General features: G+C 52.1%; 1 protein-coding gene across 1 annotated transcript; it reads right to left on the reverse strand.

Moving 5' to 3' along the window:
* Positions 1–1,485: 1,485 nt before the first annotated feature.
* IP6K3 (inositol hexakisphosphate kinase 3) lies at positions 1,486–12,746 on the reverse strand. Its single transcript, XM_030965593.1, has 6 exons — positions 12,697–12,746; positions 9,032–9,385; positions 5,260–5,440; positions 4,072–4,244; positions 3,285–3,460; positions 1,486–1,938 (listed from the first exon to the last, which is right to left on the reverse strand). Exons 2-6 carry the CDS (start codon positions 9,219–9,221, stop codon positions 1,486–1,488), a joined length of 1,173 nt encoding a protein of 390 aa, XP_030821453.1. The 5' UTR covers positions 9,222–9,385; positions 12,697–12,746.
* Between the last annotated feature and the right edge of the window lie 239 nt (positions 12,747–12,985).

Here is a 12,985-nt window from a genome sequence, read left to right on the forward strand (position 1 = left end):
AATGAAGAGTGAGGGGCTGCCCAACGAGGTGTTCTGGCTGTGTGTCACACCCAGACCCTCCTCATCCATCCATGTCCTGCTCGGCACCCTGAGAATGCTCAGGTGGCTCTGTACAAACTCATCCACAAAGCCACAAAGACTTATCACAGACTTCTGCTGCGAGCCAGGACAATCCGTGGCTCAACCCCTATTGAAATTGAGTGTCTGTGGCTTTTTTTTTACAATTTGTGGTCACGCAATAACCCAACACTGAACAAGAGTCTTCCCAGGTGGACTCCGGGCCAAGCAAAACACACAACTGGGCCAGATGTCTTAAATTTTCCAGCTATAAATTGCAGCAACTCCCCAGCTTTGCGCTGTAAATCCAAGTGAAGCGTCTCCCTTGGGATCTGGTGTTTAAACCTGTGGCAATAACAGCTCTCTTAAAAAATGACAGGCTTAAACAAAGGATAAATGTACCTCAAGGATGCTGCAGGAGGGGGAAAAAGAGATGGACAACGGTGGGAGTTACTTCCACAATTTTATTTATATCCCCTCTCCCCAGTAGTGGAGTTCTGTAGCTCTATTCCTTGTGCAAGGACTTCTCCTTCAGATTTCCCACACCATGCAGGAAGGAATTGTGCTTGTTCCATCATGATAATAAAATCTGTCCACAAAAGCTGTAAACATTATTTTTAGAGTCTTTTGTTACTGTCTCCTTCAAACACACACACACATACACACACACACACACACACATACACACAGTATTTGTATCAAAGAATTTCTGGGTGACCTCTGACGTCCAGTCCCTGACTCAATCTCACACTGTTTTTTTCTTTTTTTCTTGTTGTTTTTTTTTTTTTTAAGCAAAAATCCCTTGATGTGAATGGTTTTTGTGGCTGATACCTGACAGTCATTGCATTCCCACACTTCCAGCCCCAGTGGAGCCTCTCTTTCCTAGAAAATCCGTGGAAAATTCCCTGTTATAACCCCACAGGGATGTTAAAGCTTGGTGAGGTGCAGCTCTTGGTCTGAACGCGTGCACAGAGAATCCCAACCAGGGGCACTGGGAATGTTGGAGGGTGTTTTTCCCTCCCACCTGAGCAGGAGCAGGAAGGGAAGCTCCAAATGGAAGCCCCATCTGTTCATTCCTGCCTCAAACCCCCTCCTCCCGCTCGGCTGCGGGGCGAGCATCTCCTGGTTTATCATTAAGACTCTTCCCAAGTAATGCTTTCTTTGGCTCACAAATAAATCAAGGACAGCAGTAAAACCAGAAAGGAAAATAAATCTTCTGATGGATGGCAGAGAGAGCAGATTCTTCCAGCTCTCTGCTTTCCACGCTTCAGTTCAGTGACGGCACATGGAAAATTTTCAGCACTCCCCGACTGATCCGTGCTCGTTCCGTGCCACATCCAGCGGCCGGAGGGTCCCACACAGCCGACCCCAGGAGGGATTTTCAGGGCTATCAGTCATTAGGAAATCCAGGCCGTTTCACAGAAATTCTCACTTCCCTTCCAACAGGCTCTGAAGGATTTTGATGAGGTTCTCCAAGCCAAAAATGTAGCCGTGGTCTGGCCCATCGTACAGGGTGGGGTTGGGATTGCTCTTGGAGCCTTTGAAGGTGGTGTGGGCAAAGTCTATCATCCTCACATCCACCCTGGAGGGCTTCGTGCCGTGAGTTTTTGGGAAGGGGAGGTGTTGATCCGCACCCTCCTTGTGCTCCTGCCCGTCGTAAATGATGAGGAGGGAGCTGGAGTAGAACCTGTAGGAGCTTTGCTTCCTGATCACGGCCAGCAGGGCCTTGAGGCGCAGGATGATGGGCTCCAGCAGGTCGGCCCTCAGCTGGTTCCCGTTGCACAGGAACTGCCGCAGGGTCTGCCGGAATCCCTCCGGAGAGAGCTTCCTCCCGTAGTATTTGTCTTTGCACAGGAAATGGCCGGAGTCTGCCTGGTAAACCTGCGAGGGAACAGAGGAATAATCCATAAAATCATCCTGAGTTGTGAGGGATTCACGAATGATGCTTTAGAGATATAGATTTTAGCCTTTGTATTTTTCAAATGCTGTGCTGCCAAATTAGTGCCTAACTCTAAATTTCATATAACTACTTTGGTAGTTAACACTTGACACTGACACACTTTGATCAGACAAAACAATTCCTTGGGCCGGGAACCCAAGGACACCCTACAGCCTCAGGTCCTGAAAAGTATAAACAAAAGTAAATTGGGGAGGAGCAAACTGGGAGTATCTGACTTCATTACCTGAAGCTCTAATTGGAGAATTAACCCCTAATATGCAAATAGACCAAGCCTATATCTCTCTGAAAAACTTGTGACCATCTTCCATCTTGGGTGTAGCCTCTGGGAGGCTTTTGACTGCCCAAGGTGTATCTATTAATTTTTATAAATACCTACTTTATTCTCTTAACTCTGTCTAGCCTCTGTTCTAGGTAGCCACTCCAAGGATCAATATGACCACTGAAGTTCAACTCTGCCCATACGAAGATGCCAGAGATCAGAAAAGGACATGGGTTTTGACTTTCTGTATTTTGCTTTATATTCTATTCTCATTATCCTTCAGGCAGGGTTTTGAAACCTGCTTGAGAATAGTGAGTGAAGGAAATGCATGGTTTGGGTTTCCAGGAGGAAGGATGGGGATTTCCAGCAGGAGAAATTTAGTTCAAAATGAACTCCTGGCTCTCACAGCTCAGTGAAAGCACAAGTGGGGCAATGTGGTGCTTTTGGGGTTTTTTTTCATTCAGCAGCCAAGAGCTGAGCAGGAATCTGTGTGTAAAAGCAACTTCTCAGATGGGGTGAAGGGGTCCAGCTGCTCACACTGGTGGCAGCGGCACAGAGAAAGGGTCACCCTAAATGTGCCATATTTGACACCCTCTCTGAGAGGACACAGAGCCAAGTGGCTGTGGGAATCCTTAAATCAGAGAGTTTCTTCCTAATATCTTGCTAGATATACTTTTCTGTAGCTTAGGGAGTTATTCTATCCAAGTGTTAATACACAGACCATTCTTCTATTTGTCCTTATTTCTACTTCTCATATAACTTTTCTGCTGACAAATCTTAAGTCTACGGCTCAGTTCTGCTGTTTCTGAGGCCTGCCTTTTGCAGCTTTCCCAAACCCCTCTGATTTTAATGATTCCCACAAGTTCCCTTTTTACAGCCAGTGTTTGGGGCGAAAAGAGAATAAAACTGCTTCAATTCACACCAGCCAAGAACCCCTGGAGATCCCAGCTTGGTTCCAAGTGAGGAACCAAGGCGGGGACCAACACCCCGAGGGGATGGAGGCTTTACCTGCATCCCACAGATGCGCACGCCCAGCGAGGCCGAGGTGCTCTGCTCACACTTCTTGATGTGCCGAGCTTTCTTCTCCTCTGAGGCGTCATCCCCGTGCTGCCGAGTGCCCATCTTCAGGTCCAGGATGCAGGGGTAGCTGTACTTGGACACCACGTTTTCCAGCAGGAGAAACTCTGAGCGTGACTTAAGGGAAACCCAATACTTTGAAATTCTAATTGAAAGAGGCCTTAAATCAAAGCAGCTGCTGACACTCTCCAGAGCAGCTCACAACTGTAATGAGACTTTCTCAGCCAATTTCTCCGACGTGTCATTGCTATGGGCCTCTCGCTGCCAATTCCAGTTAATTTACTGTACTACAGCCCTACCAATTAAAGCCCCAACAGCTCCATTCTCCAGTGACACCGTAGCCCTGGGCTGTCACTCTGACACCTTCCCTAGGTGCTGAGCTCGCTCCGGTGGGTGGGGGAAGTTGTTAAACTCTATTACTCACATGACTGGTGGGTAATGAAGTGTAATAGGAAAATAAAAGGCGAGGCAGCTGCTAATTCCTGTATAGTTGTGTTTTTAAATGTATGCCAAGGGGATCTTTGACTTCTGCTGAGAACTCTTTATGGGAAATGTGTTTTTTTTCTTTCTCTCTTTTTTTTTTTTTCAGAAGATAACAGAGAATATTCCTTATTTTCCCAGAGAAGGGGATGCATTCCCCTGCAATAAACCCTACACTGATTCCCAGCTGTTATCTGTAGCCAGGGCTGTGCTGGAGGGGAGGGAGGAGAAAGGATACGATGAAGTTTGTTCTCGTTGTGCTTGGAGGACATGCGGTTCAGGTGCTGCCGGTGACAGTGCAGTCCCCAGGGGTTGTAGCTCTTCCTTTCTCCCTGCTTCCCATTTGCATCATCCAAAAGGGAATCTGTGTGGTACTGAAGGTCTGTCCTCAAAAGCATCTTCCCAGGGCAGCTAGACAAAGCACACAAAGGGACACGTCAGGTTTATAAGCTCCAGAGGAGAATGTTCTCTTCCCTATTTTTTTCTTTTCCTGTAGAGTCTCAAACTTGATAAGGTGGATTTTCAGGGACTCTCAAAGGAGCCATATTGATCATACCCAACCTGCAGAGATCCTTTGTTACTCCATAACAGTAATTTTCAGAAAGCCAGCTATTGCTGCCTGCCAATACTTTTCTTTCATTATAATTTAAAGTGTGCTGGCTCCCTTGAAAAGCCATTCACAGCCCCAGCTGCCAGGGATCTCTATTTATCCACCTAATGGGCACAGCACAGGAAAATGGTCCAACAATGGGAACGATTCCCGGTTTGGAAGGGCTGGCTCCAAGGAGGGGAGGGAGGGAAAGAGTCATGAGAAGATCTGTTCTTCTTGGGGGGTCATTCCTTGGTCTTGTCCATCCCAACTCCACCACTCCCATCACTCCAAAGGCAGCAGGGATATTCCACCTCCAGTCCTGGGTGGCCCAGGGCTGCTCTGAACCAGTTTGGGATGAAGGATGTCCTGCAGAAAACCTCTGTGAGGGCTGGGAGCACCGGGTGCCTTCTTGGGAGAGCTCTCCCTGGGATGGGATGGGATGGGATGGGATGGGATGGGATGGGATGGGATGGGATGGGATGGGATGGGATGGGATGGGATGGCACTGAAGCCCCTCTGTTGCCAGCAAAGGCACATTCCATGCTCAGTGACTGTTCTCCCATGGCCTCTCCTCTCCTGGAGCCTGCTCTGCTCCAAGGAATGGGGTTTAGAGCAGAATCTGAGGCAGATATTTGAGCAACAACACCCCAGATCCACTTCACTCTGTCCCCACACCAGGGAAGAGCAGAACCACACACACAGGGCTTGGCTCTGCTGTTCTTCACCTTGGCTGGGTCCTTTAGCCCTAAACCCACAGCTGGACCACCAAACCCATCCCAAACCCATCCCACCCAAGTGGCAGATGCCAGGCAGGAGGGCTGCAGGGACCCTCACCTGTCTTTGAAGGTCTTGGTGACCTGGGTGTGGCTCCACTTGCATTTGTGCCACAAGGTGACGCCAGGGTCACCTCCGGCGCTGTCCAGGCAGCCGCAGGTGTCGGGCTGGCCCAGGCCAGGGCTCGCAATCAGGGTCAGGTTGCCCAGGCTGTCCTTCTTGAGGTGCACGGACACAATGCCTGAGGGGAAAACAAAGGAGACAGAGATGAGCCCGTGGGGTATCACAGAGGCCTGGCCACCACCTCGTGTTTTGGCCTTTCACTGATCCCACTCTTATTTCAAGCCCAATAAAGCATCATTCGGCTGAGACCCTGAAAAATACACTCAGGATTTTCAAGTGTTCCCCCTCTCAAGGCTCAGTTTGAAACCTGCCTCCTCTGAACCCCGCATTCCTTTGTCCCCCACCCCTCCGAGCTCTGCTGTGCCCCAGGTGACCCAGAAAAGCCCCCCAGTCCAGATCAGGAGCTCCCAGCTTATTTATCACAAGGGATTTAAGTGCTTTTTAAAGACTGCACAAGGCTGGAAACACTTTTCATTGGCAGGAGGCAAAGGGAGGGTTGGGGACAAGGCATTTTCCAAGGACACCCAGCGTGCCAACTGCTTCTTTTAGTTGGAGAGCCCTGGGAGCAGGGCAGGGATGTGGCCATGGGCTGGCAGTGCTGCCCACACATTGTCATGGTCATGTCCTTCCCCCAGCACCAAGACCAGCACCCAGATATCCCACGGGGGGGCTGGAGTGCCACACCTCCTGTTTTTGTGCCCTCCAGGGACCAGGACTGTGCCCGGAGGTTATTTTTTTCCACCCTGAATGCTTAAAACACCATTCTGCATTTGAACATTGCAATTTTCCCTGACTCTGACAGGAATCACAGGGCTCAAATGCCAGCCAGTCCAGCACGGATTTAGCCCAACACGAGCCCATCCCTGGCTGTCTGCGCGTCTCAAGTGACAGCGCAGGAATGGCCACGGATCGCGCTGCCGCCGGCTCTGACCTTTCTGGGAAGGGCTGATAAGGCCAGCCCCGCTCCCGCAGCTCCGCCACGGCTCCCTGAGCCTCCCCACGCTCCGGGGGCGTCCTGAGAGCGCAGCTGCACCACGGGAAGTTTAGGTTAAATATTAAAAAAAAAATAATAATTCTTCACTGAAAGAGTCGTTGGGCACTGCAGTCATCGGCACGGGGAGGCGGTGGAGTCGCCGTGCCTGGGTGTGTTTAAAAAAGGCTGGATGTGGCATTCAGTGCTGTGGTTTAGGTTAGGTCACGGGTTGGACTTGGTGATCTCAAAGGTCTTTTCCAGCCGGGTTCATTCTGTGATTTGGGGCTGCCAGCTCCCAGAAAGGACAGGGACCAGGGACAGGGCAGTGGGACCAGCAAAAGCAGCACTGGAAAGAGCCCAGCTCGGGGCATGGGGAGCTGGGCTGGATCCGGCTGTGCCCAGGGCATCCTCCCTGGGTCTGCTGGGCGTGTGGGGAGATGATCTCAGCAGCTTAACAAACAGTTCTGCTCTCCCAAGCCAAGGTGCCAAAGCAAATAAAGGTGCAAAGCCCCTTCTCTCCATTCCGAGTGCGATTCCAGTGAGCAAACACCGAGCAGAGGCTTTGCCTCCTGTGCCTGCTGGCTCTGCTGCCTCAGGGGCTTCCCCAGCTGAACTGGTCCTGCTGGGGTGCCCATCCCTCCCCAGGTCCTGCACCCCAAAACCTTGTGTTTGGGTGCTTTTCCCTCACCACTGGGTTAAATGGGCTGCCTTTACACAGAAATGGGGGGAAAATCTACCCAGCCTGCTCTGCCAAGGGAGCTGAGGGACTGCAAACCTTCATTCGGGAAAAAAGGAATATTTTTAGCCCTCCCAGCCCTCTGTGGTGAGCTCAGGGAGTTCCATCTTGCTCAGGCTCCAGCATTACCTTTTCCCTGAGCCCTATTCTTAAAAAAAATCCATATTTCTGAGAGCAAACAAATCTCCTCTCAGCCTGGATGACTGCTTCACATTTTCAGGGGATGTAGGCATGGAAAAAAAAAAAACAAACCAGTATGTCTTTCCCTAAATCAAAGCATTTTTCATTTTAAAAAGTCACGGGGAGGCGACCAGAGCCCTCGATTGCAAACACCATAACCTTAAAAACTGTCCCAGTTCCTGCCTGCAGTCAGCAGGGCTGTGCTCATTTGCATAGTGCTGACGGGCTGGCCCCAAAAAACTTACATATATAGCGTGAAAATAAGAGTTGTTAACTATCAGCCATTAATATGAAAATTAATGGGGAGATTTTCAAAGGCGAGAATGGAGCGTTAAATTGGAAGGGAACGTGATCCTCTCCCTCCTCCCAGCTGGAAATTCAGTCCTCAAAAAACCTACAGCTCAGCCTGGAAAGTGTTTTTTTGTCTCCTGGGGGGATTCCACGGGGGTTTGCAAGTGTCCTGCCATGACCTGTGTGTGGCAGACACCCCCAGAGCTCCTCCTTTGCTGCAGTGGGCAAATATCTCTGCAAAGCCTTTGGGTGCCTGTCTGTGCTGGCCTTTGGTGTCACTGACACCCCAGAGCCCCTCCTTCCGGCCCCAGCCAGGAGCCAGAGGGTATTTCTGGGTGCTGTCACCACGCTGGTGGCATCCAGAGCCTCTCAGGAGGTTTCACTCTGTAACTCTGCCCTCGTGGGTTTATTTTTGTGTTTACAAGTGCATTCATCTACGGCCGAGGGCGCTGGGAACCTGAGCAGAACTGGGCTGGAAAACAAGCCCAGCATCCCCCTGGGAGCTCAAGTGGGACAAGGCAGAGCCTTCAAAGGCAGTAAAAGTGGGTCCCAAGGTCACCAAAGTGCCTGATATGGGTGACATGAGCAGGAAAAGCCACAGGCTTGGAGTGAAGCTCGAATGATATTTGATCCCCATTGTGGAGAATGTCATCATTACATAGAATGTCACCATTGTACAGAATGTGACCATTACATAATGGTCCCAGGGCCGTTCCCACAGCCCAGAAATAGAGATGAGGTACATGGATACGTGTGGATGGGATCAGGATCATCCCCCTCATCATCCTCACAGGAAAGCGTTCCACCTCTTTAATTGCCTGGCAGCAGGACTGGGACAGCCAGGAGAGGAATCAACCTCTGAGCCCAATGCCAGATTGGAGAATTGCTTTTTAATTACCCTCATCATAAAATTCTCTGGGATTTGAAATAGGAGAAGACACAAAGGTTTGAATAACCAGGGCACCCCTAGACTGGTTAAACTGGGACTGTTTAACAGCTTTATCAGCGAGGGCCCAGTGCTGCAGCACCAAACCCCAGCTCCTGCCAGAGGAAACCACTCAGAGGAAACTTTTCTCCCTTAAGCATCTTTTTAATATTGTCCCATAAATCTGCAGAGGCCTCTGACTTTCTGGGAAAGGGAGAGATTGGCCTGGAAGCACATTGGAGCCGTGGCTGACTGAGCTCTTTGCTGTAACGCCGAAGGACCAAGAGATATTTTAAGTTTTTACGTGACAACCGAGCTTCTCGCCTCCCCCAAAAGCCAGGGTCAGGAGCTTTATGAGCAGCACAAGTCTGGCAGTAAAAGCAGAAAATACTGAAGGAATAAGAAAGAGAAGGGAGGGAGGATGTCTTAAAAAATGCTGGTGCTTCTCTCCCAGTGCTGCTTTCCAGGGGCTGAGAGATTCAGCTGGGAAAGGGGGTCAGGGATGGGGCAGCAAGCTGAGGAAAACCCTCTGTGCCTGGAAAGGTCTCACCTGCAGCAGCTGGGGATGCTTTTTAGGCAGGTGAGAGCTCTGTGCTCCCCTTACCTTTGTACTGAGGCGTGAACTGCCTCATGGCCAGGGGCAGGGACTCGTAGAAGCTCAGCTCCTGCGACACCAGGGGCTTGCAGATGGTGTGCTCATCGTAGGTCAGCATGCTGGTGTGGCCTCCCACCTGGTGCACAAAGGGCTGCAGGAGCACAGCAGCCCTGGGCTCAGCAGGGCTCTGACCCACCATGGTGCCAGGCACTGCCCAGGGGGCTGCAGACCCCTCAGCAGCAGCAGCAGCACACGGAGATTGGAAACACAGGCTGGCACAGGCAGGGCTGGGCCAGTTTTCACCCACTCTGGTGTTTCCCCCACGCTGGCTTTTCCTCCGCGCTGGCTTTTCACTAATGGGATCTGCAAAACAGAGGGAATGAAGGAATTAGAGGAGAAGGGTCACCCAGCAGCTGGGTGGGATGAGATGTGTCAGTGCCCAGGGGCTGGCACAGAGTCCAGGGAAGCCCCAGTTTTGATCTGCTGGGGACAGGAGACAGCGACCAGAAGAGCTGTGAATTAAAGCAGTGACCTCATCAAGGCAGCAGGATCAGGGATTAACACACTGCAGTGGTGCTGTGGAACACCCCCAGTCTGTCCCACAGGCCATGCTAGGATGGTGCCAGGCCCTCCCTTGGACATTCCCTGCACAGCAGCGTTGCTGCAAAGCCCCTGCACGTCCCCAGGCACTCCCTTGCTCTCTAACACTGCAGGAGGGGTGAGCAACAATTCCTGCAGCTTCCAGAGAAACCTCAGTTTGGGACATTCCCTGTCACTGAACCCCTGAGCAGCAGCAGCAGCGTTTCCTTCCCAGGCTGACACACACCAGGGGATGTGGATGTGCCACAGCAGCACCCACAGGGCTCACACCCAGCTTTCCATCCTTCCCCCAGCAATGGATCCATGCCTGATTCCAGAAATTCCTCCTTGATTCTGACAGCAAGTCTCAGCTCTAAAGCAGCAGTGTAGGAAAACCACAGAGCACATCCGTGGTGCATCCCCAGCAGCAGCACCCACCAGCACCTGCTCCTTCTCCATTCCTCACAGGAAACCCATGGACAGCTCTTGGACATCAGGAATTGAATCCCACAGGCATCAAGGATGGCAAAAAGGAGCTGATGTTGGTGCTGCTTCACACCAGAGATGGACACTCCACATCCCAGACTCACAGGAATGGGAAAAAATTATTAAAATCATCATTTGAGATGGGTCCATGGCAGCACAGGCCCTTTCTCCTGATTGCTCCAGCTTCAGCACAGCCTGGGGAGCTTGACACCCATTTTTGCCAGCTGAACCCCAGTGCAGAGGACAACGATGCCTTTGCAAGATCCAGTTGTGCCAGGAAAGCCTCCAGGATGTGCTGCCAGCTGAGCAGCTCCACCTCTGCCAGCCCCAGGGGACAGATGTGACCCGGGCAGCACTGCCACCCCTCCTTGTGCAGCAGCCAGGGAACGGCAGAGAGGTGGTGGCACCTCCTGGAGGCACCTGGAGCTTCCCATGGTGAGCAGAGCTCAGTGGGAAGGGCTTTCCCTGGAGCTGGACCATTCCCCATCCTGCAGGAAGGATCCAGAGCTCAGCAGTTGGATCTTTCTGGGTCCTTTCCAGCTCGAATATTCTGTGATGCTCAAATCTGCCCTGTTGGGATTAACCCCAAGGGAAAAGCACCTGGCGCAGGTGCCTGCTTTGTTCCCCTCCTGGAGCAGGGGGATGGAGTGGGCTGAAGGCAGGGAAGAGCCACTCCCACCTCCCAACGCTGCTTTATCTCCCCCAGGGTGGGGTTTTTCCCCTCCCATTATTCCTCCTTGGAGAGCAATTCCTGCTCTACAATTACCTTTCCCAGAGGAACAAAGCCAGGCCCCTGTGCCGAGCGCTTTCCAGCAGGGAAGAAAGCGGCTCCTCGGAGCTTTCCTGGGCGTTAATAAAAGCATTTTGTTAAGTTGTGGCAATTTTTAAAGAGGATTTTCTGCCTCGGGAGCCGCAGGTTTGTTGTGGTTTGTTTTGTGTGGCTTTGCCCCCCCCCCCCCCCTTCCTTCCATCCTTGAAAAGAAGGAGAAAAGCCAAAAGCAAACGGATTTGTCATAACACCTCTTTGGAGCAGGAAACAACATGACTTAAATCCTTTCTTGCTTCTGAGACAGTCCAAGGCTCAGATTCAGCTGCCACAACCCCCTGACAGCTCTGGCAACTTTAGCATTGCAAAGGGAGCTGGGGAAAAACCATCCACAATTTGATAAAGCTCCCGAATGTTTTCTCCCAAGCAAAACTCAGAGCAGGATTTGCTGTAGGAGAAGGAGGTTCTTTTCTGGGAGTTTCTGCTGGGAAGCAGCTCATCCATTCGGAGCAGATAAATGTTCCTGTGAACACTGAGCTCCCCTGAAACAAGACACTGGAAATAAATCACTTCCACTGGCTCAAGGTATCGCAAATGCCAGGAGATATTTACGCCACTAAAAATACACAGAATCACAGACAAATCCAGACCCTCCAAGAAAAACCAGAATCCTTCAGCGTTTTTCCCCCAGCTAAAGGAAAAGCAGCTCAGGTGCTGCAGGTGGAGGTGAGCCAGGAAATATCAGGGAAGGAGGAGATGGAGAACATTCCTCTGCATAGATGAGAAATATTCCATTCTCCAGGAAAGGGATGGGGATTTGGAGAAACCATGGAAGGTGTCCCTGCTCCTGGCAGGGCTGGAGCTGGATGAGTTCTGCCCCAGTGCTGGGGACAGCGCTGCTCCCCTGGCACTGTCACCTCCCACCCTGCTCCCAGGCAGGGCCAAATGTCAAAGGAGTCTCAGTGAAACAGATTGTTTGTCCCAACTCCAAACCGAGCCAAAAGGAACTGGGCAGGTTCAATTCTCTAATCTTTGAGTGGCACTTGCCCCATTCATCCCATCCCATCCCATCCCATCCCATCCCATCCCATCCCATCCCATCCCATCCCAAACAGGACTCGTGTGGCCCCGAGGGGAATGCACAGCCAGGCCAGAAACACCCAGGAATATTAAAATACAAAATCCCTCTAAAAACAAGAGCTCTGTGCACAGGCCTGTGGTCTCAGTGTCACCCTTCGTGGTCACCTCCCTGCTCCTGGAGCATCCCAGAGCTCCAGAGTCGGGTTCCAAGCACTGCAGATTCTTTGCTTCATTAAAGGCAAGAAAAACAAGTGGCTGAGATCTGTGTGTGCATAACTGACAGTGCTGGAGCTCACCTGGAGCCACAACCAGCCCTGCATGGAGCCCCAGAGCTGGGACCTGGTGCCACCACAGACCCGGTGCCACCACAGACACAGTAACACCAGAGAACCCCGTGCCAACACAGACAAGGTGCCACCACAGGATTTGGTGCCATCACAGACAAGGTGCCACCACAGGATCCGGTGCCACCACACTCTGCAGAAAAGGGCACAGGCTCCCTCACCCCCCTGCCCACTTTCTACCTTCCACAACACTTCCCTCGCCTCCTCCCAGCCCAACACTCCACGAGCACCATAGAGAACCAGGAGCCACCAGCTCCATGGTCACTGCAGAGATTCCCTCCAGCCCCAAGTGCTGCTTGTCCCTGCTGCTCCCGTCCCTTCCCACCAGCCAGAGCCTGCCTGCCAAGCTCCCAGGCACCTCCAAAGCCGTGCCCACCGTGCCCCATCCCTCCTGCCCTGGGATCCAGCCCGGAGCTCACCTGGGGCTGCAGGTGCCCGCCGGGGGCTGCCTGGGCCGGGCTTCTCGCTGCTTCTCGCTGCAGCTCCAGAGGGAGCAATGAGGGAGCATTTGGGCATGGCCCGAGTGCCTTGGCGCTGGCAGGAGCCCGGAATGTCCAGCTGACATTCCAGGGGGCTGGGCTAGGGAGGGACAGCCTGGCTGGGACAGCGAACAGCCACGGGCGAGGGAACAGAACGAGAGGAGCCGGCCGCACGCCCCGGCTGCCTTGGGAAATCGGCTCTCCAGGAAAACAACTGGGGAGTTGTTCT

This window comes from Camarhynchus parvulus, chromosome 26 (genome assembly GCF_901933205.1).
Source record: "Camarhynchus parvulus chromosome 26, STF_HiC, whole genome shotgun sequence".
In the NCBI taxonomy this organism is placed as follows: domain Eukaryota; kingdom Metazoa; phylum Chordata; class Aves; order Passeriformes; family Thraupidae; genus Camarhynchus; species Camarhynchus parvulus.